Source organism: Sorex araneus, chromosome X (assembly GCF_027595985.1).
Source record: "Sorex araneus isolate mSorAra2 chromosome X, mSorAra2.pri, whole genome shotgun sequence".
Classification (NCBI taxonomy): domain Eukaryota; kingdom Metazoa; phylum Chordata; class Mammalia; order Eulipotyphla; family Soricidae; genus Sorex; species Sorex araneus.
The window spans coordinates 117,902,202-117,929,239 of NC_073313.1; the positions used below are offsets into that span (position 1 = coordinate 117,902,202).

The 27,038-nt window shown below is 38.8% G+C and overlaps 1 protein-coding gene across 2 annotated transcripts in view; it reads left to right on the top strand.

Annotated features, from left to right (window-relative positions):
* The window catches only part of DOCK11 (dedicator of cytokinesis 11), a 265,037-nt gene that overhangs the window by 163,850 nt on the left and 74,149 nt on the right, over positions 1–27,038 (top strand). For both annotated transcript variants that reach the window (XM_055120824.1, XM_055120825.1), the window contains 7 exons: positions 3,743–3,859; positions 8,065–8,140; positions 8,769–8,878; positions 13,882–13,993; positions 19,442–19,508; positions 20,915–20,962; positions 22,582–22,724. In XM_055120824.1, coding sequence (XP_054976799.1) covers positions 3,743–3,859; positions 8,065–8,140; positions 8,769–8,878; positions 13,882–13,993; positions 19,442–19,508; positions 20,915–20,962; positions 22,582–22,724 — 673 coding nt within the window. The remainder of the gene's footprint in view (positions 1–3,742; positions 3,860–8,064; positions 8,141–8,768; positions 8,879–13,881; positions 13,994–19,441; positions 19,509–20,914; positions 20,963–22,581; positions 22,725–27,038) is intronic.

Genomic DNA, 27,038 nt, shown 5'->3' on the forward strand with positions numbered 1-27,038 from the left:
GGGATACTGATGGTGGGAAATGTACACTGGTGGAGGGACAGGTTTTGGAACATTGTATAACTGAAACCCAGTCATGAACAGCTTTGTAACTGTGTATCTCATGGTGATTTAATATAAATTTTATAATAAAAAGAAATTTATTGAGAAGAAAAAAATCTACATTTCATCCCACCATATAGATATGCATTACTTACTTAACCACTTATCTATTATTAGACTCCTATGTGGCTTTTTTCAGGCGGCCAAACTTTTTTTGCTTTTTGTGTTTTAGGTTTTGGTTTTTGGATCACACCTGGCAATGCTCAGGGTTTACCCCAGGTTCTCTGCTCAGAGATCATTCCTGACAGTACTCGATGCGGGGGGACCATATGGGTTGCCAGAGATTGAATCTGGGTTGGCCAGGAGGGATGCAAGCCCCCTACCTGCTGTAATATCGCTTAAGTCCATGTGCATTCAAAACTCTTTTTTTTTAATTGTATCACCATGAAAAAAGTTACGAAGCTTTCAGGTTTAAGCCTCAGTCATACAATGATCAAACCCCCATCCATTCACCAGTGCACATGTTCCACCACCAAGAACCCCAGTATACCTCCCATCCCACCAACCCCACATCTGTGTGGATAATGATCTTCACTTTACTCTCTCTATACTTTGATTACATTCACTATTTCAACAGAAAACTCACTATTATTATTTGGAATTTTCCCCCAACAATCAAACCTGCTGAAAAGGCATCATTTGATAATTTGTTTTCCATTGCTGAGAATGAAGAGTATATGAGGTTTTGGATTTCTGGTATTTTAGTAATTAAGTCCAGAGAAATTTCTGCGAGAAGTTGCATCACTGCAAGCTTGTACCTCTGGTTAGTGGGCTCTATAAGATGGTGGTCACCACACAGCCACCGCCACCGCTGCTGCTGCCGCATCGCCACTGTGGAAAGGAAAGGCCCAAAGAGAAAAACCTTTCCCCTCCCAGGGCAGCATGGGGTCGTAGCTCAGTTCACAGTCTAGAGGCATTTCTGTAAGAAGCTGCTGGGTGCTGAAAATAGTGAGTAGGCCTCCGGGATCATGGTCTTTTAGGAGCAGAGGAGCTGTTTGTGTCCGGCCGCTCCGGGTCTCATCTGGGCAGAGAATGCCTGCATTCAAAACTCTTAATGAATTTTCTGTTGACTGTTTTCCTGTCCACCTGTGATAGAGTAGAAGAGTATCTCTTTCCTTAGTGGTTGTATCTATCAGAACTAAAATGTTCTCCCATCTGAAAGCTATAATAATAGTAGTAGCTAAAGTTTATTGAGCACTCTGTATATTCTAGACACCAAATTAAGCACATTTCATGAATTGATACCATTATTATTTACTCATTTTGCCAAAGAGAAAATTATGATAGAGATAATCAAAATCAAGTAGCTAATAATGGAAGAGCAATAATTTACGTATGTCCAAATTCCCAAATCTGTGATCTTGACCCACAGTACTATACAATCTCTTAAATCTTAATTGAGATATTGGGAAATTAGCTCTGCCTTCAGAAGAGTGCTAAGGATGGTGAAAAATTGTGAAATCAAAGAAGCGTGAAGAACAGAGGAGATTGGTGAGGGTTGTGAAGAGTGAATTAAGTTGATGATAACTGTCTCTAAATATTTAAAGGCCTGAGGTATAAAAATGGAATAGACTTACTCTTTTTGATTCCAAAGGGCAGAGCAATACTTAACAGGTAGGACTTACAGGGAGTCAATAAAGAACCTTGGTATCTAACAGAACTTGTGAAAGGCTGTGAAGAGTTTCAGAAATTTAAAAACGTAGCATATGTCAGAAATGCAGCTAAGAACTGTTCCTGCCTTGGATAGGAAATTGAACTAGTCCCTAGCATATTGTACTAGCTTTTCTCTTTGTACTATCTCTCTGGCCCTGTCAAGAATTATTCTTAAGGGGTCAGAGAGATAGGATAGCAGGGAGAGTGCTGGGCTTCCACACAACTGACCCAGGCTTGATCCCCAGCATCCCATAGGATCCCTCAAGCATGAGCAGGAGTGGTCCCTGAGCACTGAGCCAGGAGTAACACCTAGGCATCGCTGGGTGTGGCCCTCCCCCACAAAACAATAAGCAAAAAGAATGATTGTTAAAAAGAAGAAAAGTGTCTGCCATAGAGGCAGGCAGTGGGGCTGGAGGCAAACTGGGGACATTGGTGGTGGGAAACATACACTGGTGAAGGGATGCATGTTGGAACATTGACTGAAACTCAGTCATGAACAGCTTTGTAACTATGTATCTCATAGTGATTCAAAAAAAGAGAATAAAATAATTATTTTCAAAACTCACAAAAGACTTCGGAGAAACTATTGACTCACCCCAAGAATAAAGCACAAGTGAGCTACCATCCATCTTTCTTTATTGTGGGGACATGTTTGGGGTGTATCAGCTGTGTGTAGGGCTTATTGCTCGCTCTGTGCTTGGGGATCATTCCTGGCAGTGCTTAGGGGATCATAACTGGTGCCAGGGATCAAACTGTGGCTCACTGCATGCAAAGCCAGCACCGTAACCTCTGTACTGTGTCTCTGCACCCACCATTGATCCTCTGTGTATTCTATGGATTGACTGTTGTGACTTAAAGGTCTTATATAAGTCCCCAAACAAACTTTCCAAAATCCTAAACGTGGAAGACACCACCACTGCTGTTTTTGCTAACTTAAGTATCTGCACATACCTGGTGAGACACATCTGTAACTGAAAAAAGCAGCACATTTAGGTAAGCTATACTGCATTAACACTACTGCTGGCCAGTTTTGCTTACATATTTATAAACATATTTATATCTCTTATCTTAAAATTGATATAGATGGCCATGGTAACATTAGTCTCTTCTGTTTTTTTCCTTCTGTGCTGGGGATTGAACTCAAGGCCTCAAACAGTCAAAGCAGGTGCTTCCTCACAGGCCCAAGATCACATGGTTTTCATTGCAGCTTTAATCAAAGCCAAAACATGTTTCTTGAGTCACTGTCACTGTCACTGTCATCCCGTTGCTTATTGATTTGCTTGAGCGGGTACCAGTAACTTCTCCATTGTGAGACTTGTTACTGTTTTTGGCATATCAGATACACTAGGGGTAGCTTGCTAGGCTCTGCCATGCCAGCGGGATACTCTCGGTAACTTGCCGGGCTCTCTGAGAGGGGGTCTCTAGACCCACATAATTTTTTTTAAAGCCCCAGTTTTCCCTTTCAAAATGTCTTTTGGAAAGGGATGAAAGTATGTACAGTGCTAAAATTTCATCAGTCTTGAGTGAATAGGGTAATTCACTGGGGTTTTGCTTCTTTTATTCTTTCAGTAGCTGTGTATTGACCATCTGCTGTGTGCCCAGGCACTGGGGATGAAGCAGTTAAGACAGACGCAATTCCTGATCTTGTGAACATCAACCCAGACTGGAAGTTAAATAGGATGAATAGCATCTGCCTTATGGATCAGCTGCTATTTGTTAAAGCCATTTGTTGGTCTTTTGCTTCATTTCGCTCTGAGGGCTATGATTCCATTCTGTATCATCTAGAAATCCAAATGCCCACAAAATATTATGACATTTAGTTTTTAGAATATGCAATGACTCATGCCTCAAAAATTCATTGTAACTATTTGCCTGCTTTTAGTCTTTACACCAATGGAGGGGGATATTTTATTTGTTGTATATTTGTATTATGTATGAATATTTTATACACTACTCTAGAAAAGTTACAATTTTAATCATTATTTTTCAGAACCAACAAGCCAAAATAGCACAACTGTACCTCCCATTTGTTGGCCTGCTTTTGGAAAATATACAACGATTAGCCGGTCGAGATACCCTGTATTCTTGTGCAGCCATGCCTAATTCTGTAAGTAGTCACATGTTTCTTCTGGCGTCTTTATCTTGTTTTATCAAATACATTTCAGATTTGGAGTGGTCATATACTCTGTGGTCTCAATTTGATTAGCTCACTTTTGGGTCCATTTTTACATTTATACCTTTTCTGAGAGCAGTGATCACCTAGGAACTCGGTTAATCCACAGCTTATGATTCAGTGAGCCTTGGTTGGAATATAAGATTTGCTTTTCTTTTTTCTTTTTTGTTCCTTTAAAGTACTGGAGCGATAGCACAGCGGGTAGGGCATTTGCCTTGCACATGGCCGACCCGGTTCGTTTCCTCCATCCCTCTCAGAGCCCGGCAAGCTACCAAGAGTATCCCGCCCACATGGCAGAGCCTGGCAAGCTACCCATGGCATATTGGATATGCCGTAAACAGTAATAACAAGTCTCACAATGGAGATGTTACCGGTGCCCACTCGAGCAAATCTATGAACAATGGGACGACAGTGCTACAGTGCTACGGTTCCTTTAAAATTTTGTGTTTGGGGTCACATCCAGCAGTGCTGAGAGCTTAATCTTGGCTCTGTGCTCAGGGATGACTCCTGTTGGTAAGCACTGATCCCAGGTTGGCTGCGTGCAAGGCAGGCATGCTGCCTGGAGATTTTTTCTAGTAAGCTTTTGGTTGCTTGTTGTTCAGGGACCTCTTTGAGGATCAAGAGAACATCAAGAATCTCTTGTATACAGAGCTTTTAAAAGCTTTATTGTTGTTATGTGCCTTATTTGTTCTGTTTAAACACCAAAAGATTTTTAAGTTCCAAAATGTGAGGCATCAGAGATTAAGCTATTCTTTTGTTTCTCCTCAACAGCCTCCCATATGCACTTGGTGAGTCACTGTTTGCCCATCTCCATTGGCCACTGATTTATTTTCCCTTTAGAATCTTTGAGTTGAAAGGAACTTTAGAAACCAGCCGCTTCCTATTTGGCAAAAAAATAGTTTCTTTTGCCTTTATATTCATTAAGGGTTTCCCTTTGTGGGGGGGCATACCTATTGGTGCACAGGGCTTATTCCTGACTCTCTGCTCAGAGATCAGTCTTGGAGGGACTCTGGACTCTATGCCAGAGATTATACCTGCATTGGCTGCATGAAAGGCGAGCACCTTTCCCACTGACCTCTCTCTCCAGCCCTCCTTCTCACTTTTGCCCTAAAAGACATTCTGCCTACTTACCCTAGTTTCGCCTTTTAGAGATACATAGAGCACATTTCTTAAACACTGCCATGTAATACCCCTTCCATACATACCTTTTACATTTTTCTTTAGATTAAAAAATATCTCCACTTCATTATTTTGTCTTTCCAAAGCCTTTAGTTTCTTAGTTACACTTTTTTGGTTATACTCTGTGTTACCAATAACCCTAATAACATGTGGTACTATTCCTTAACAACTTGCTATGTCACACTATTAACATAAACTCATTATTACCTTGCATGGTAATCTGTCCTTCATAACTTTCTTTGGAGGGTCCCCCTATTAAATGATTGGTCAAGACTGTCCTATGTTCCCCAGAAATCTTTCTTTTAAACTTGATGTCTTGATTGCCTGTAGTTCCCCAAATGTAAGTCAGCTAAATGTGCCACCATTTCACCTGTGTGTCAGACTGGAGTTTTTCCCTACAAGCATACCAGCCTTGTGTTTATTGCCCCTCACATTTGATAGCGATACTTGGAAATATTTGACTTGTTCCTCTTTTGATGCTTAAGTTTCCCTTGAACTTCTTTTTTATTAAAAAATTATTATAGGGGGTATGGTGCTGGCAGCAGGTCAACCTATACCTGCAGAGCGAGTGCATCAGGAGCTTGATGGTGCCTTCAGACTTCCTTACATCCCAAAATTGATGCTGTGCTTTTGGCCAGACCCCAGCAACTTGGGGCCAAGTTTACCAAGAAATTAAGCGGCCTAAAGGTTTGTGGGAGCCACACCCACAAGCCACCTCCAGCTCAGTTATACAAGCTCATTTATTGGCTTTATTTCAGAGACCCATACATCTCAAAAGAGATCAAAAGCTGCAGTCAGTGGGGCTGGAGCGATAACACAGCGGGAAGGGCGTTTGCCTTGCACGCGGCCGACCTGGGTTCGATATTCAGCATCCCATATGGTCCCCTGAGCACCACCAGGTGTAATTCCTGAGTGAAGAGCCGGGAGTAAACCCTGTGCATCGCCGAGTGTGACCAAAAAGCAAAAATAAATAAATAAACAAACAAACAAACAAATAAATAAATAAATAAAAGCTGCAGTCAGGGCCAGTGGCATGCTACAGGCTACTGGGTATGCCCTGCAGCCTGTATGCCAATAGTTTATTTCTCTGGAAGATATGGAAACAAGGGTCATGATCCAGAGACACACAAAAGAATCTCAGAATTGACTTTAAGTTAGGGCGACTTCACCAGGGTGCCTCAGACAGGGTTAGGCGTCATTCTTCCAACTGCCCCCTAAAAGCCCCGGTGGCTGCCAGCTTCCAGAACCCAATGAGAAGTATAGATACATGGGTTTAGTGACAGCCAACTCCAAGCCTCAAGGGATAGGGCATGGGCCGGTCCTTTTCATCCCCTCAACCCCATCCCCATGGGACACTGGAAGTCACACCCATAAACTGCCCCAACTACTACTTAAGCTTCTTGATGGCCGTGATCCAGAGACACAGAAAAGAATCTCCAAACCAAGCAGCTTGCTGCAGAGATTTCTCTAGACCCTCCCTAATTACCTAAAATGTTAGAATTCCAGGAGCACGCACCCACTATTGCAGCCACATGACACCTTACACTACTCATAGTAAGCAATGCAAAAGAGAGTATGGGGGATTGCCTGCCATAGAGATAGGGGAAAGAGTGGGATGGCGGGAATAATGGAGACATTCGTGGTGAAAGATGTGCACTGTTGGAGGGTTGCGTGTTTGATCATTGTATGACTGAACCTCAAACAGAAAAGCTTTGTAATTATCTCATGGTATTTCAATAAGAAATTAAATAAAATAAAACTAACTTTCTGAATAAAAAATGTAATTTGGAGTTCATGCCCAACTCAATCAGCTTAATTAATGACTAAATATATAGCAGTACTCCTACATTAAAAATTTTTTAGGCACTGGTTTACAATACAACTAATGATAGGGTCTTATGCATAACACATTCCTGTATCACACCCACAGCCAATGCCCACTTCCCTCTACCATTGTCCCAGTGTTTTCTCTTCCCCATCTTCTATTTCCCATCTTCCCTTCCCTTTGGTAAGAGTCATGCTAAAGACTCTCTGTCTCCCTTATGAGAGAGATCATTCTGTGTCTGTTATCCTGTGTCTGTTATCATATCCTTCTAAGTTCACTGAACAGGATACTCTCCATATCCATACATGTTGGAGCAAATTTCATTATTTCATCTTTTCTTAATGCCATACATCAAATTTCTTTTTTTTTTTTTTTTTTTGCTTTTTGGGTCACACCCAGCGATGCTCAGGGGTTACTCCTGGCTTTGCACTCAGGAACTACTCCTGGCGGTGCTTGGGGGACCATATGGGATGCCGGGGATCGAACCCGGGTCGGCCGCGTGCAAGGCAAACGCCCTACCCGCTGTGCTATCGCTCCGGCCCGCCATACATCAAATTTCTAATTATACTCCTCCTAGCATCTCTCTGGCTCCATTGACAAAAGTGAACCCTGTTTGGGCTCCATTAGCTGTCTAGAATTATATCCTTTGGTCAGAGGTCATTTGTATAACAGTATGTGAATACTCCTTTTTTTTTTAAAAAAAAGAAATGTCACCTAAAAACCATTATTGATACTTGATTAAGAATTTTACCAACGTTAGTGAGAAATCCCCATAACTGGTAGGGATTATGTGATAGCGCTGGGACATTTATTGCCCCAAATCAAGAATAGAACCTATGTCATAGCTGGAACCTACATCTTGATCAAGGGAACTATAAAGATCTGTGGCTGGACCTTGCTTCTCAGGAATCAACGGCAGCTGTACTTTTGTAGGCTGAGCTCCTCCATTCAAATATTCCCTCTTAGCTGGGAAAATGAAGAGATCAGCAATCATGAGGGTTTCCTACCAACACTGTAAGCTTTGTTTAAAATTAGGGTACCTTTCCATTCCATTAACTCCATAACTTCTTTATATACTATCCTAGTATCGAAAATGTGTTTAAATAAATGACAGTGGTATCACTTTGTGTTACAGACATCCAGAGATGACTTTGCATGTGACTTTACTTCACCTACAAATAGAGGGAGTCTGAGCACTGACAAAGATGCTGGTAATTAATCCCTTTAAATTGCCTCTGTTGTGTAAAGGTTTATTTTTTATTTTTTATTTATTTTGTGGGTAGAGGTTTAGAAATGTACCCCATAACTCTCCGTAGTTTTGAAATACTTTATAATTAAATTGTACATAGCATGATATAATTAAAGTTTATTTAAGTTCTGACTCATAATTGGCAGCCTAATTTCTGTATAGGTGTCCTTGTTGAAGCCTATTCCAAATGTAGTGTGGCATACTGAGCAATAGAGGGTAATGTGAAACTAGTTTATAATCTTATCTATCTCCATCTTGAATAGGACATTTCCATTTTCCATTTTCTGAATCCAAATTCTCATCTCTCTAAAGTTATCTATCAGATTATGGGCCTTTATTTTGAGAGCTTAAAAAATGTCTTGTAGTTTCATGCATAGTACAGTGTTTTAAAAGGTAAGGAAAACTCATTTTACCTTTGCTTGGTTTCTTGTAGTATTTTGAAATAATATTTAAACTTCTAGCGTTAGATAACCAAGATCTATTCCGTAAAATGTATCTTTATATAAATCTACCAAGTACTTATTTTAAAAAATCCTTTTGCCTCTCTCCTGTTTCTAACAAGCATTTAGGTTTTCATTCTTTTTTTCCAGTTTATGGATCTTTTCAAAATGGACATGGAATTAAGAGGGAAGATTCAAGAGGTTCCCTCGTACCAGAAGGAGCAACAGGATTTTCAGATCAGGGTAGCACTGGTGAACATGTAAGAACTTAAATGTATAGAATTATCCAAGTGATGTGTTAAGCTACGAAAGTTGTTTTTATTACATAGACTCTACCTTCCTGTAGTTCATTCTGTATATGAAGATGCATTCCATAGTCGTGAATGTTTCAGCAGTTTCTTCATATTCTAACAACTGCATGTTGGATATCTTAAATCATTCATAGGGAATAAGCATTAACTTTTAAGAGTTCTAACTCTGAATATACAACTTAACCCTAGAATACTGTGAGCTGTCTTAGAGAGGAGGCTTGAGTTTAAAATATTCAGTACTTTTTTCATTTAGGAATCATTTATTGTTTATTTTTATATTTAATGAGGTTTCCTTGAAAAAAATAGGTACCCAAATTGATTCTATCATTGCTTAATCAGAGTATATTTTCCAACTGTTTCAATCAGATTGCTTTAAGCTTAATACCAAAGTTTGGAATATATCTTCTGGGGGAAGAGAAAACTCATTTGGGGCCAGTAATGTACGGTCATACTGCTGGTTTCATAAAAATAATGAGTTCCAACTTTCAATTTGCAAAGGAAAACTGAGACTATGATTTAGGATAACCGAACAACTAAAGCAGGACCAAGCCTGAACCCTGGTTTTCTAATTCTAGCACTTCATCTCCTGTATCATGGTACTTGTAAGTTAACATCAGTACCTGGGGGCTTTATAAAAAGATATGATTAGGCTTCCCTCAGGGTTTCTGATTTAGTTGGTCTGGAATGTGGTCTGCTAACTGAGTTTTTAAGTTTCCAAGCAATGCTAATGCTGCTGATTGGGAACTACCTGCCCCTTGAGAGCTACTGAGTTATATACTTTATTGAACCTTCAGATACAAAATCACTTATTTTAGAAAGTTTCTATTTCACACAGTTATGAATTAACACAGACAAACATAACATAAAATAATGAACCCAGGTAAAGCAAACAAGCCCATTTACCAGATTCAATGACTTGTTAGTCATGCAGCTAGCAACCATTTAAAATCTACATATTTGGCGTCAGAGAGATAGTACAATGAGTACTGTCTACATGGAGAGTACAATGCTGAGTGAAATGAGTCAGAGGAAGAGGGATAGACATAGACAGATTGCACTCATCTGTGGGATATAAAAACATATTATGGAATCAGTACCCCAGGACAGTATAAATGAGGGCCAGGAGGACTGGTCCATGGTTTGAAGCTTGTCACAAGTGGCTGGGGGTGGAGAAAGGCAGTTAGGAAAGAGAAGAGACCACCATAGCAATAATAGTTGGAAATTATCATTCTAGACAAGAACTGAGTACTGGAAAGTGGTAAAGGGAGATATATGATAACCTTTTGTTTCCTTTATTGCAAACTATAATGCCCAAAAGGAAAGAGAGCGCAATCAAGTGTCTATCATAGAGGGAGACTGGGGTGGTGGTGGCTGGAGGGAAATTGGGGACACTGATGATAGAAAATGTACAATAGTGAAGGCATGGGTGTTAGAACATTATATGACTGAAACCCACTCATGCACAACTTTGTAACTGTGTATCTCATGGCGATTCTAGAAAACATTTTCTTAAAAGGTAAGTAGAAAAAAATTTAAAATTTATTTCCTAAAAAATAGAATAAAATCTACATGTTTGGGATTGGAGAGATAATATAGTGGGTAAGGTGCTTTCTTTGTATGCGGCCACTCTGGTTTGATCTCTGGCACCAGGTATGTTCCCAAGTCCCACCTGGATTGACCCCAGAACACAAGGGTGCATAGGAGTCATAGGAATAAGCCCTGTGCACTTCCTGGTATGGTTCAGAACCCCTTAAACATCAAGTCAAATCTAATCAATAACAGCTACATGTTAATGGCATGGAGATGTGGATCAGTGGCCTTATAAGCATAGACTGCAAGTTTGAGCTTGCAGCTCAACACATGCATGTTGGCCTTGCACTAGTGATATGTAATACTCCATACATAGTATTATACCTAGGTATTTTACCAATTGATAGCTGGTGACACAGAACTGCAAGCTTGAGTGCTGATACTAGTCACTGCCAAGTGTTATTCTTGGCTCTGCTGGTGTGATCCTGGGCTCCATAACCAAGTGTATGAGCACCTCAACCAAATATGACTCTTAGTACACAATAACACCCACAAAAAACTGAAGGGTGGGGAAGAGAAAAACCCTACATGTTTTCTTCCAAGGCTAATTTCTTTTTTTAATTAATTTATTTTTTTATTGAATCACCATGAAAAAAGATACAAAGCTTTCAGGTTTAAGTCTCAGTCATATAATGATCAAACCCCCATCCCTTCACCAGTGCACATGTTCCACCACCAAGAACCCCAGTATACCTCCCATCCCACCCCTCCCACCTGTGTGGCTAATGATCTTCACTTTACTCTCTCTATACCTTGATTGCATTCACTATTTCAACAGAAAACTCACTATTATTATTTGGAATTTTCCCCCAACAATCAAACCTGCTGAAAAGGCATCATTTGATAATTTGTTTTCCATTGCTGAGAATGAAGAGTATATGAGGTTTTGGATTTCTGGTATTTTAGTAATTAAGTCCAGAGAAATTTCTGCGAGAAGTTGCATCACTGCAAGCTTGTACCTCTGGTTAGTGGGCTCTATAAGATGGCCGCCGCCACCAGGGAAAGGAAAGGCTGAGAGAGAAAAACCTTTCCCCTCCTGGGACGGTATGGGATTGCAGCTCAGTTCATAGTCTAGAGGCATTTCTGTAAGAAGCCTCTCGGTGCTGGAAGTAGTTAGTAGGCCTCCGGGATCATGGTCTTTTAGGAGCAGAGGAGCCATTCGTATGCGGCCACTCCGGGTCTTGTCTGGGCGGAGAGCCCCAAGTCTAATTTCTGAGTAAATATTTTTAAAACAGTATTCACTCACCAGAAGTGATACCTGAGCACAGAACCAGGAGTAAGCCCTGAGCACCACCAGGTGTGGCCCACACCACACCCAAGATATAAATAAAAAACAAAGCAGTATTATTTGTTCTTAGTTTGGGGGCCACACTTGGTGGTGCTTTAGAAACTATCTGGTGCCTGGAATTGGACCAAGCCCTCCCACATACAAAGTTTCTGTTCCAGTCCTTTGAGCCATATCCCTGACTTCTTTCATAACAAATCTTACTAGAGTAAGTATATATCCCCAGTTCAGTTAAACTCAATAGAAAATCTTTGCCTTCACGAGAGTAAATTATTTTTATAAGCCAATTTATCATTGGTTGACAATATTTAAGAATCTCAGGGGTACAACTTTATACTTCTATATGTGTATAGGACTCACTGCATCTACCATTAAAATTTCAGTATCATCCCACTCTCTCAAAGACTTCTTTAACTGTTCCTCTTTACTAGCCCCCATATACCCAGTATTCCTATGACAACTGGCCTATCAGAGGGTGGAATCTACTTGTTAGTTAACAAAGGTAAAATCTTTAGGATATGATTATTTATATAACCCCCTCAAGTCAGTCAGATTTTGTAATGGTTAATAACTGATATTTTCCCTCTGGGGTGCTGAGAATCAAACCTAGTGTCTCATATGTATAAAGTATCATTGTATCACTGTATCCTGTTGTTTGTCGATTTACTCGAGTGGGCACCAGTAACGTCTCTATTACACTCAGCCCTGAGATTTTAGTAGCCTCTCCTTACTTGTCTTTCCCAACGATTGGAAGTTCTATCAGGGTCAGGGGAATAAAACCTATCGTTACTGTTTTTGGCACATCAAATATGCCACGGGTAGCTTGCCAGGCTCTGCTCGTGCGGGCGGTAGCTTGGTAGCTCTTGGTAGCTTGCCAGGCTCTCTGAGAGGTATATATACATATATATATTACTCTCTATGATTTGTTGCCTACTGTCTGAACTCCATCAAATATGGTGTGGTAATTATGGAAAATGGATAGGGAGTGTCTTATAATGTTCACATGGTCCAGAAAGTGGCCTGGAGCATGGATGCGGTTAGGTAGTGGAGGGCTGGGTCCCTTGGGATGGGGAGGATTCTCACCCGCCCCCCTCTGGAGAGCCCCAAGTGAAAAGAGCCTGACGCGGAGTGTATAAAGTATATACTCTTAATATTTTTAAGCAGCTCTGGCCCTCAAAATTGATTTTTTAAGTCATTGAATAGAACATCAGTACTTTGTAAGACTCTACTTTTTAACTATTACGTATTGGATTTTCCTTAGTGTAATCATCTTATAATACCTTTAGTCCTTTCTTCAGCTCTGTGTTTTTTCCATTATTTTGGTCACTTCCAGTGGTGCTTAGTTCTGGGTCTCTGCCCAGGGATCAATCCTGGCAATGCTCAGGGACCTATATGCAGATATGCAGTATCAGCAGTCAAATCTGGGTTGGCCTCTTGCAGGGTAAACACCTTACCCCTGTAGTATTTCTCTTTTCCTCAGATGACCTATATTTAGAGACTTGATTTTAATGAACTAAAGAGAGTTTCAGATGAAAGGTTTAAAATGCTAAAAAGACATGCTTCCCCCACATCTTTATAAAGTTTCTCTTCCAAGTGAAAGCTATTTTTCCTTCACTGACCACATAGAATTAAAATGTTTTATTATTAAAACATAGACCAGTGGGACTGAAACATACAGTATTCATGACAGTTGTCTTGATGAACACCTCAAGGTAAATTACAGTGATGTTACTTGTTACCAACAGTAGCTTAAAAAGCTCTACACTGTACTTACATTCCAGCTGTAATATTAAATTTGAATTGTCACTGTATGCTTAGAAATTATGATAAAGAATGGTTAAAAGGATCTGGGAGCTGGAAAGATTGTACAAAGGGCATGCCACTTGCCTTGAACATAGCTGATCCAAATTCAATCCCTGGCACCCAATATGGCCTCCCAATTCTTCCAGGAGTTATCCCTGAGCAAAGCCAGGAGTAAGTTCTGAGCACCACCAGGTATGACCCAAAAACAAAAAAGGGAGATTAAGAAAACCGTAATATCAACTATTATTTCAGCAGTCCTTTCTTTATATTATAGACCCGACAGAGTTCAACAAGAAGTAGTATTTCCCAGTATAACAGATTGGATCAGTATGAAATTAGAAGCCTCTTGATGTGCTACCTGTATATAGTGAAAATGATTTCTGAAGGTGAGTTACCATTAAGCATGGAATCTACTAGATCTCTACACTCCTAAGTTCATGCCTAGGTTTGTGAAACAGATATTTGTCTATAACCTATGTATAGAATACTGGTGCATTAGAGGTAGACATTGTAAAGAGTTCTGACCTTCCAGTGGACTATATATGACTTAAAACAGGTTCCTTTTAGTTACACCACATTCAACAACTTTAAAAAAATAGTTTCTATAATGATACCAGATTGAGAAATGCTAAATATTTTTTTTCCACATGTATCACATATTATGCATTGAACAACCAATGTAAATAGAAAGGGATGTCAATATCAGGAGAAATATGTAACACTTTATTTTTTAGTTAACCCAGGATTTAGAAAAACAGAGGCAAACAAAATCAGAAGTATTGTGAGGGGAAACAATGCGTAGTTTTCCCAGCAGTGTCACTGTACAGGTGTCACATTTTCATGCTCTGGTTCTTTCCTTCATTGATAACGGTATCATTTGCTAGTGGTCCCACCAATTCCTCTTTACATTATGCGACAGAATATAACTAAAAGATTTTCATAAACTGCATGTCCTCTGAAAGTAAAACCACAAGGTTATCTTATTCTTAAATACACTTCTTCATACACAATTCCTTCCCTTTGCTTTGTTATGTCTTTACAGAAAAAATGAATTAGGTAGTAATTTACAACAGAAAAGTACCTGGGTTCTGAATGTAGTCATTACATTTTTCTCATTTTTATTTATTTTTTATTTTATTTTTTTTTTCTTTTTGGGTCACACCTGGCGATGCACAGGGGTTACTCCTGGCTTTGCACTCAGGAATTACCCCTGGCCGTGCTCAGGGGACCATATGGGATGCTGGGATTTGAACCCGGGTCGGCCGCGTGCAAGGCAAACGCCCTACCCGCTGTGCTATCTCTCCAGCCCCAGATTTTTCTCATTTTTATAGCTAATCAGCTAGCAAACATTAAAGTAACTCACTAGTGCTATATGCATAAATAGTTCTAAAGTATATTAGAGAAACCTTACAATAAATCAGTAGCTATATATAACTAGTACTGAAGTACATTACAGAAATCTTAAATCAGCAACTATATATGAATAAATTGTTCTAAAGTACATTAATAAAATATTTTAGGAATGTATTTATAACTCAATTAATCTAATTATACTTTATTCTTATTTGTAAACAAGTATAAATTTAGTTTATAATTATTTAAATAATTTGGTTATTAATTTAATAATTAAAATATTTAAGTTCTAATGGTATATGTTTTAGAATAAAAGCCAAAGATAGTATTACAATATGATAGTTTCATCTCCATGCTTGAGGGTGGGGGGAAACACCAGTAAATAAGGATCATTTTCAATCCTGCTGGTATTTCATTCCAGGGGATGATGAGTGAACAATTTTAGCTACAGCTCAAGATTTTTGTCTTACCACAAAATGAAAAGTGGGGCAACGTGTTAAGTGATTGCTAATGTGTATGGATTTCCTTTTTTAGAGTGATAAAACCTCTAAGCCTGTGGTGCTGGTTAGCTTATTACCAAATACATTTCTTCATACACAATTTGTTCCCTTAGCTTCGTTTTCTAAAAAAGAAAAAATGAGTTAGAAGGAAGACGAGAATTAATTGCTGAAGGATTACCCCTCCTCCATTCGGGTACTCACATTCACGCTTTCTATCATACTCACACATACCTACGCACATACCATATACTGTGATTACTCTTCAACAGTTTTTGTAATGTGATGAGGAAAGCTGTCTTGTTTCTTGCGAACTTCAGAATTCTTTCCTCCTCTTGTAAATGATGACTTCTTGCTTAATACTTAAGTCTTTGTTAGTTAGCTTTGCCTTTCTTCTGCTCTTGCCATTTGATCTTTGAAAGCACATTTTAAGTAACTAAAGTACAGTCTGAGTTGCATGTCCTATTTTTGTACATAGAAAGTCATGCTGTATGATTTTCAGTTTATTCAGAAGTGCTTGCTTCTGGATCTTAAGATGTCTGGAAGTAGAGGAGTTCTGAAGAACTTTTTCTATTTGTAGTAGCATATTATGTAGCAATAATTCAAAGTTTTAAGTCATTTTCCAAAGTAATTTTAAGTCTTTACTTATAACCTACTTTATACTTATAATCTACTTTACTTATAACCTACTTTATACTTATAATCTACTTTACTTATAACCTACTTTATACTTATAATCTACTTTACTAATATTCTACGAAATATAATTAGAGTCAAGAGTTGTAAGTCACACAGTGTAAAGCAACACACTGTCCTCTTGTAAAAATAGCATTTTTCCTTAAGTGAGAGGAGTACTCTTTCCCATTCCTTCCTTTTTGCATCTTTGCTTTTCTCTTGGCTGGAGACTAACAATAACCTGGGTGTCAGTCTTAAACTCTTCCTTTGTAGATTCAGTAGTAGTCTTCATCAAAATTGACTGATTGCAAAGTTTCTAGTTAGTATTTTGTCCGGCACAAACAACACCCATAGATCTTTTTCTTTTACATCTTGAAGTGTAGTCTAAAGGAAATACACGCATTCCAAGCCTTTGCCTTGTCTGTGAAAAGGAATATTGGCCTGAATTTGCATCGGACATATTCTCATCTGTAGTTTCCACTGCTCCTTGAGTTGGCTCATTTTCTCCTGTAGAAATATTAGGAAAGATCCAAGACAAGCCACTCTGAGATTCATACATTGGTGAGGAGACATTTTGTACGTTAAGGGTTCCCAGTTTTGGTTGGGGAGACTTGTCTTCAGGAGGCAGTGAAGCACCTTGCAACCCATGTCCCTTTTGAGAAGCAAGTGTAGATGTTGCTAGAAAATTTGAAGAAGGCTTCTTATTGCCTCTGCCTTCTTTAATAACATCACCAAAACTGAAGGAAGTCTTCACTGAGGAAGATCCTGACACTTCTGAGTTAGCCTTACTATGACATGAGGTTGGAGGTTTTGGCTGGAAAGCCTTTTTCCCTTCACCTTTTTTACGTCCAGAATAGGTCTTTAAATTTTCTCTAGGAAAATACCCATAAGAGCCCTGTGACCGCTCCCTCGCTGAACTCTGAGGAAAGATATTACTACACAAAACAGATGAGCTGAGCTGTTGTTGCTCTGACTTTAGATTTTCAAGAAGCCTTTTATTTTCTTCTCGTAATTGGTTCCTCTCTGCAACTATCTTAGACATATACTTAAGATTACGTTGTTGGATATCATAAAATTCTCGCTGAAGGTTTTCGTTCAAAGTCTCGTTAATTGAACAGCGTTGGCATGTTTTTGATCTTAACTGATGTTGTAACTCATGGATGGTGTCATTGAGGGCTTTCTTTTGGTTGATCAATTCTTTAATTTTGCGTAAGGAGCCAGGTTGCCTTCCATCTGACCGCCGTTTTTTCAACGTGGCGGTTAATCTCTCCTGTAAATGGCGGACCTGTTCGTCATGGTGCTCTTTCAGCATTAGCCAGGTTCTTTGAAAGCCACTCGATGACACATCACAGACATTAAGGGGCACTCTCTGTTCTCCCAAGGGTTTCATACCACGTCTTCCACCCACTCGCCTGCTCTCTGTCGTGCCAGCGGCTGCGGCTGCCATCAGTAAAATGGTGGATCGTCCCGCGGCAGTGATGTGCTCTTACACCCCTTTACAGACCTGATACGATGTCTCGGCACACACGGCAGGCACTGAAGTCCATGGACAGACAAAAGGGCTCTGGTTCAGGGATGAGGGAGAAGGCACCACTCTTAAAGTTGGAAGTGCCGGGAAGCAGGCGCCAGAGGAGCTCCTGAGGCACCGAGCTCCTGTGACGAAAGGCCGACAAAGCGATGCATGCTGGGAAATCCCGGTTTATAACCAGGAAGAAGCAGTGCATGATGGGAAATCCCAGCCCTGTCCAGGAAGAAGCGGTGCATGCTGGGAAATCCTGACCTCTGACCAGGAAAAAGCGGTGCATGCTGGGAAATTCCAGTCCCTAACCAAGAAAATGGTGTATGCTGGGAAATCCCAATCGCTGACCGAAAAAACTGGTGTATGCTGGGAAACCCCGATTTATAACCAGGAAAAATCAGTGCATGCTGGGAAGTCCCAGCCCCTGACTAGGAAATAGCAGTGCATACTGTGAAGTCCCAGCCCCTGATCAGAAAAAAACAGTGCATGCTGGGAAATTCCAACCTCTTATGAGGAAAAAGTGGTACATACTGGGAAATCCCAGTCACTGACCAGGATAAAGCAGTGCATGCTGCGAAATCCTACCCTCCGCCCTAGAAAAAGCAATGTATGCTGGGAAATCACAACCTTTGACCAGAAAGTACCAGAAGGTGTTTTAACAAAACTAGTTGAGCCCCATTGTGGCATTTTTAGTGTTGATCAGTATTTTCTCAATTATTAAAAACAGTACACACCGGCTGAGTAATAGTAGAAAGTAGTCAAATCAACCCCCGCCATACACACGTGTACACACACACACATGTACACACACCCACATTTTACAGTCATCCAGCGTCTTAACTGACTTCCTGGTCTGCTATTTTTCTACAGAGTCTTGCTTGGTTGGCAGTTTGGTGGTGTGGCCACTACTTTTGTCATACCTATAAGCATTATACATTGGTTGGATAACACCATTAATTATGGTCACATAGATTACAAAAGGTATAGAATGTTGGCGACACAATTTTTAAAAACTCTCATGTGGGGAAATAAAATATAGGTAAAAAGTGAGGTTTGTATGTATGCTAGCTTTGAGGAACTTATATATCAAATAGTTTTGTTTATGTTTGTGTACAAATTTATATCACAGATATGCAGGACATCTATAGAGAGGAAGTCAGCAAGCTAGAGAAGAACTTCACTTTACAACTCTCAGGGTTAGAGAGAAAGTAATGTGGGTTAGACACTTTTCTTGCATGCAGCTAGCCCAGGATCAAGCCCTCTAGGAGTGAGCCTTAGCACTGCCAGGTCACAACTCCTAAAAACCAAACCAAAAAAAAAACTGCAATAACAACAAGTTTATAATCCAAAGGCAAACTCGCAGCTGAAAAATTATTTCTTCAAAACGTTTAAACCAAAACGTTTTGGTTTACAAAGCTCTTTATTTAACAGACAGAGGTAAATTAACCCTCCTTGGGAAAGTAGACTTAAACACACTGTCTTGCAAAAAATTTTAGAGATCTCATTAGAACCCAGGTCTCCTCTTTTTGTATCTACAGTTATGATGTTAAGGTTGAAATAAGCCTTCCAAAGGAATATCTATAACATAAAAATAAATAATATGGAATAATACAGACAATGATATATAGGGAGCAAAGTTTAAAGAATTCAATGTGTATATTGAGCATTAGGCTGGGAGAAGAAAAAAGATGAAACAGTTGATCATAAGTTGATGGTTGTTGGCCTAGGATTTTGGAACTTTACTTGCTTTAATTTTTAAAGCTCTAACAATATTCATATTCCATTTTCAGATACTCTTTTAACTTACTGGAATAAAGTATCACCTCAGGAACTCATAAATGTTCTTATACTTCTCGAGTAAGTTACATTAAATTATTTTCATAAACTTTTACCTTACTTGAGGCATGCTTGATATTTATGAATAATGAAATCTTACATATTTTTGTTGAAGCAGCTTATAATTTCATGAACTATGATAATTAGCATTATTATCATGCTAATAATAATGCACAAAAAAGCTATTTTCATGTATAGAGACTGGCATAAGGTTCTTTACACATAGAAGAAAATCATGAATATATGTGCTAGTACCGTAAATTTTCACTAAAAACAGACCAACAACAGTATTTCTGTGATTGGGAGAGCTAGAAGTGGCATCAGTTGTCCCAAATCATTCATTTGGAGCAGATGGAATAGATGAAATGATTGGAGTGTGTCGTCTTTATAGAGATTAGTAATTCTATCCCTTTCAGAAAGTATGTGCTTACATATGGATACAGATATATTCATTCTAAGGCACATAGGAAAAACTAGTCTAGGTGAAGGTGGAAAGTTCTTCTATAGTGTATTCTGCATTACTCTTTCATCATTATTGAAAGGTGAATGGTTAACCAGAATGGAGTATTAAAAAAATTAAGTAGGGAGACAGAGAACATATCTCAACAGGTTGGAGCCCAGGCATGCAGGAGGCTTGAATTTGATCCCTGGCACCCCATGGTCAACCACAAATAGCTCCTGAGTGCCACTGTATATGGTTCCAGAATAAGAACAAAAAGGGTTTTTTGGGGGGAGTAAAAATTTATGATATTTTGTATATGTACTAAAACAAAATGGAATATCAATGCATAAATATATTTTCTTGATATCTTTAAAATTTTTCAGCAAACAAAACATCAGTTAGAATGAAAAAAACAAGCTACTCATTATATTGAGATATTTAGTAGCAAAAATCATATGATGTTGGGGATTTGCTTCAAAAACTAGGAGAGAGGGTGAGAGGGTAGAGCAAGGCAGCTGTGTAGGTAGAGGTAAACAAAAATATAATGGCCATGAATTGATCATTTTTGAAGCTTGTGGGAGTAGTATATGCTAGCCTCACTACTTCTGCATAGGTTTAAGATTTTTCAATTGGTAGTTTTTTAATGCCATTATGAAAAAATGGCAACTGCTTCATTTTTAAAGATTAAGGACTTTTAAAAAAGGTTTTAATGAGTATACTTCTAGAATTTTCTATGGTGCTCATAGCTTTATAGTATTCAAAGAATGATTTGCATTGATAGGGTTTTAAAATATGGCACTAGCATTATATATGAAGACATGAGGATTTTTCATGCTGAGTTGTCTCATGTAGAAAAATATTTCTACATACTTATATTATGGTTTAGATAGGATATACTTTGTAATGCATGGCTTTTCAGATTAGTACTTGTTAAATTGCATATTATGGTAATTTGTTGTTAACATGCTATTATTTTTCTTTCTAGAGTATGTTTGTTTCACTTTAGATATATGGGGAAAAGAAACATAGCAAGGTAATTCCCTAACTTTGCCATTTTTCCTTTTCTTCCAACAGAGGGCAGTCTTAATCTTCCTATGTAAAACAGATTATGAATTTTGAGTTGCCAATAAGAAAATCTTGATTTATTAAACATGTCTCGGCATTTAAATCATAATGTGAACTGATTCAAGTTTTCCAAAGGGTGATGAGATTGATGTGCATATTTTATGTACTAATTCTAAAACAGATGCTTGTCTTTTCTGAAAGATGTGAGGAAGAGTAGATCCAGGAGAAGGCAAAAATTATAAAGGAAAAATAACTAAGGCCTGCGCTTTCAGACAATCTGTTAGAATATTGATGCAATTGATTGACATGTGCCTCCATTACGAAGGTATATAGAAATTCCTAGCAACAGTTAGGAACCTACAATGTATATCAACTATTTCTTCTTTTTGCTTTTTAAGTCTCTGTGAGATGAGTACCTTAGGAAATGTTTGAGGAGGGTTTGGGATTGTGTCTCAAGTGGTAGAGCATCTACCTTGGTATGTGTGATCTTGGTTTGATCCCCATTATATCGCTGCTGAGCACTACAGACTATTTTTCCCTCATGACAACAGATCAAAAAATAGAAAATGAAAAGATTATTTATTGTATATATTTTATGGTCTTTAATATGGTTATAATAATGCTAACAAAATATACCATACCTTTACCAACACCAAATGCCATGACCCTTCACTATTGTCCTTATGTCACTTCTAGTTTATGCCTTCCTTATTTTAATAAAATAGACATTTAAATGAATTTCAATAGTTACTTTTTTTTTTTGGGCCCACACTCGGATGTGCCCAGGGATCTTTTTTGGTGCTGCTCAGGGAACCGTATGCTATGTCTTGAACTCAGGTCTGCTGCAAGCACCTTATCTCCTGTGCAATATCTCTGGCCTCATTTTTTTAAATTACATTCTAAGGCACAAGAGGTTGTTTTGATGGGTTTATTATTGAATCTCTGGAATATCATTATCATAATGATAGATAATTCAGGTGGTGATTTTCATTGTCTTTCCCTGACTTGGAGCTAGTATAATAACTGCTACCTTGAGCCTTTGTTCCTGGGTTCTTACTGTCCTCTGTTTACCAAACAGCAGGAAAATAGTGTTTCTTTTCTAGTTCTTTATACTCCTTAGTTAAAAGTTTTTAAGGGATCCTTAAACTGAATGGGAAACAAAGAAAAATATGAAAATCCTAACAGACCTGTTTGGAATAGAAATTTCTGACTCCAGTTTAATTTATGTCTAGAAATGAACTATATTGGCACTCATTCTTAAATACCTAGCTCCAGGACACTCTTCTCCCACTCCCTTTCAGCTCAACTTGGAGTATCCCTCTGTGTTATGATACCCTTCCTCAACTGCTGAGAGCACATGGGATGTTTTCAAGGAGAAAAAAAAGAATGTTTTTCTAAATTGCTTAGTTATATTCTTATAGTAGAATCTATTTTAAATGTACACGAAAATATCATACCATTTCCAGTGGTACATCATTTAAGACTAGAAACAATAAACTATTGATTGAGCATAAGTTATGTTCTGAAAATAGAACATTGATAGAGTTTATTAGAGTCCTCAAATTCTTAACCTTACATTTATTTTAGGGTGCATGATGCCTGGCTGTCAAAACACTTTGGTATTGACCGAAAATCGCAAACCATGCCAGCTCTAAGGAACAGATCAGGAGTAATGCAGGCCCGGCTTCAGCATCTTAGTAGTCTGGAAAGTTCATTTACACTTAATCACAGTAAGTAAAATGTGTGTAAGTTTCATCCCATTTCAAACAGGCATGCAATTCTTTTTGTTTGTTTGATTTTAGTTTGGGGACCACACGTGGTGGTGCTTAGGGCTTAGACATGGGGGATCATCTGAGGTGCCAGGGATCAAACCCAGGTTGGCTGCATGCAAGACAAGCACCCTCCTTGCTTTACTATCACTCTGGCCCAGGGACATGTTATTCTTTAACCTTAGAGGAGCCCTTGTCCTTTCTTGCAATGGGTTTAATGCCAGAACACAGGTGTCATGAAAACCACAGTCAAACTCAAACCAAAATGGGAAAGGGAAAGACTCAGTACCATTATCATCATTGTATGCATAGATTACAGCAAGACTACCAATATTGGCCTCCTGATCTGTAAATGTTGTAGGATTGACAAAAGAACCACTGAGAACTCAGAGGAGACTGCTGATAGGAAAAGACTTCCTCAAGTATGCCTGGGTCTTACATAAACTGAAAGCTGAATGTGAATGTGGTATCATTGTTGGTATCTTCCTATGGAAGTCTGAGCCCCTCAGATACTATGTGACCATCAATGATGCTCCAAGAGATAAAGACATCATAATATAATAATTTGATAATATTTTGATAATAAAATTACTTGATGATAATATCAAGTGATTTTATGATTTTATTATAATATAATCTCCAGCGACCCAGGGATCACGCTGGTGCCAGATAATCTCCTCATCGGCCACCATCCATAAATCACAGCTGCTTCTCCCGGAAGGCAGCATAAAATGAGACCCCCATAAGCATGCCACCTTACTTCGCGCCAGGCTGTTTTCACTCCGGGCGCCCCAGATGGGGCGGGGGGGATGAGAGCCCTCTCTGTTCTAAGAGACCCAGCCCTGGTAGCTGACTTCCACAACCCAACCCCTGACACACTCCAGGCCACTTCCCACACGCTTGGCCGTGCTTCACATATGAGTGAACATATTCCTGGACATCATAAGATGTCACATCATAAGACACTCTCTACTAATTTTTCATACCTCTCAGAGAGCCTGGCAAACTACCAAGGATGTCCCACCTGCACAGCAGAGCCTGGCAAGCTACATGTGACATATTCAATATGCCAAAAACAGTAACAATAATGTGCTCTTCATGTTCCTGAAACGAGTAGACACCGTTGGCTACACTAGCATGAAAAGGGATGAATGGAGACATTACCGGCGCCCGCTCGAGCAATTGATGAGCAACGGGATGACAGTGATACTATAATGTTAATAATATTACTACTATATTAATATCATTATTAATTTGGTTTTGGGGCCACACCTGGCAATTGATGCTCAGGAATGCATCTAGCTCTGCACTCTGAAATCACTCTTGGGTGTTCTCAGGGATGCTGGTGATCGAACCAGTTTGGCTGCTTGCAAGGCAAGTGCCTTACCTGCTGTTCTGTCTCTCCATCCCTGTCCAAATAATTATTACAGACACATCTCAGGCTAACTGCCCTGACCTGATTGTTGTTGTCATTATGGGTGAATTTTAAGCCAGTACCTCTAAGAATGGGCAGACCTGAAAGGAGGCACTGCTGACTTATGTACTGGGAGTAAAACAACTACTTATTGGTGTTAACAAAATGGATTCCATTGAGCCACCTTACAGCCAGAAGAGAAATGAGCAAATTATTAAGGAAGTCAGCACCTACATTAAGGAAACTGTCTATTATCCTGATACAATAGCATTTGTGCTAATTTCTAGTGAGAATGGCAACAATATGCTGGAGCCAAGTGCTAACAGGCCATGGTTCTAGGGATGGAAAGTCAGCCGTAAAGATGGGAGTACCAGCGCACCCATGCTGCCGGAAGCTCTGAATTGCATCCCTTTACCCACTTGTTCGACTGTACCTGTGTCTCCAAGATGCTCACAGAGTTGCAAGTCTTGGTACTATCTCTGGGGGCCAAGTTGAGACTGATATTTGCAAAACCTGCCATGGAGGTCACATTTCCTCCAGTCCTAGTTGCAACTGAGCTCTTTTTGGGCACAACATGGACTTCAGCGACAAGAATGTATCTGTCAAAGATGTTGGTCATGCAGTTGAACTGGTGAGAGCAAAAATACCCACCATAATGGAAGAAGCTGGCTTCACAGGTCAGGTGATTATTTCACTTTTCTGAATCATCCAGGTCAGATCAGTGCTGGATGTGCACCTTTGTGGACTGTCACACCATTCAGAATGCTTGCAAATTCACCGAGCTGAAGAAGATGAATTGTTCCAGGGAAAAGCTGAAATATGGCCCCACATTCTTGAAATCGGGGGATGCTCTCATTGTTGATAATGTTCCTGCCAAGCCCATGGGTGTCAACAGCTTCTCTGTCTACCCTCCTCTGGGTTATTTTGCTTATCATGGCATGAGGCAGACTATTGTGAGTGGCATCAAAGCAGTGGACAAGAAGGCAGCTGGAGCGGGCAAGGTTACCACATCTTCCCAGAGGGCTAATAAGTACCTGCCAGCCCAGCCTTAATCAGTAGAATGGTCTCATAACTGTTCTTCTTGACCATCTAAATATACAGTGAAAGACTGACTAATGATAACAACAGTTCAGTGTAAAACCATCAGAAGGAGAAGAAAATGTTTTGTGGACAGTGTACTGTGAGTATGGCAGTTTTAAGTTAGCAGTTTTTTAAATCATTACTTTTTTTTTAAGGCCTTGAATAGCTTTATTGAAATCTGTATAAATAAACATGCACATTTCAAATGTAAGCTCAAGTGAACTCAAGTGCAGACAAAATTTTAACCTCTGTCATGCGGGAGGTTAGTTTACATTTAAAAAAAAAGAGAGAGAAAAGAAAGAAAGGAAAAAAAAACCTCAAAGCAGCTTTTAAAATGCCAGGATGAAAAACCAGCTTTAATATCAAGGTATAAAGCAAAGCCATGATCAACATACCTCATTTATCCTGGTCAAATGCATATTTTTTAAACTTTTAAATGCTAACATAAATAAATATTTACCAAAATGTGCACTCACAGAGTGAACTTTTATTTACAATACACAATTTATAATCTATTGTATTTAATTAGTTCAAGTGAAGAACATTATACTTTTTGCTTTAATAACAGTGGGACACAAAACAATTTCTCAGGTAGTCAATATGTGAAATGTGTCCCAGTATTTATATTTTCTATTAAAGGCAGTACTGTATGCCAATTGACAATACATTCTTTTAACTAGATCAAAGAGAAAAAAGCAGCAAATGAAAAATGTTTCAAATGTTCACACATATTTTTGGCATCCTGGATCCTTGAACGTGGTGAACTAAAATCAAATTCCAGGTTTTTAAAATCATTACTTTTTTAATGGAAACAGATTCACCAAAAATCTGTCACAGAATTTTGAGACCCCTTAAATTTTAAGGAGAAAAAGTAAAAAGCCCTGGCTTCAGTCTAAAATATTTCACTGATACAAAGGTATTTACTTTAATATATTTAATCATGTATGAATATAGTTTACATGATTTTTTAAATTAATGTATTTTTTTCCTTATTTCAGTATTAAAGAAATTCATTTTTTTCTACTAAAACACTATTCTCATTGTACTATTTTTCTTTGGATAACCTTCTCTAACTTTAGGACAAATAATGTCATCTTAAGACAATATTTGTTCAGAGTTACTAGGCAGTGATTTTAAAGAGTTACACTGTCAGCTAAAGAACTTGTGAATACTATTTTGGCACAGGTATATTTCACACTGGTTTAAGTACTGACGAGTTGAATAGGATGAAGTGAGACATCTTGCCCATTTGGGGGAGCTCAAGAGTTATATAAACAGAAGCTGTCCTCTGAAAAGCAAATAATAACACAAAATGAGAAGATGTTCATTTCCATACAGCTGGATGAAGAAAAGGAAACCAGCAAAACTGGCCTTCTGCTATAGGAATTAAAAATGCCTGGAGTAGATGGGCACTGAGCTAATAAATTTAAGATTTCTTTTTAAAAAATGTAAGCCTCATATAGGTGCTTTGCTTTTTGTCACTTATAAAAAGTATAATAAACCTACTTGCTTGATATATCCCAGATGATTTGTTTTTCTTCTGCTCTAGAAACATATATCCTACCCTTGGCATCAGATCATTGAAACAATATCAGGCAGAAGGGTGTTACCATGTGTAATGTAGCTGAGTTGCTGCATGTTTCTCATCTTTGTACAGATAATCAGTGTCATATTCTAAAATGCCTCCCAAATTATTTTCTAGTTGTGAAATCAAATCTTGTCTTCAAAGAAATGCACTCATTGTTATGTGATGAGAAAATGTGGACACAGAGTTGGGGAAC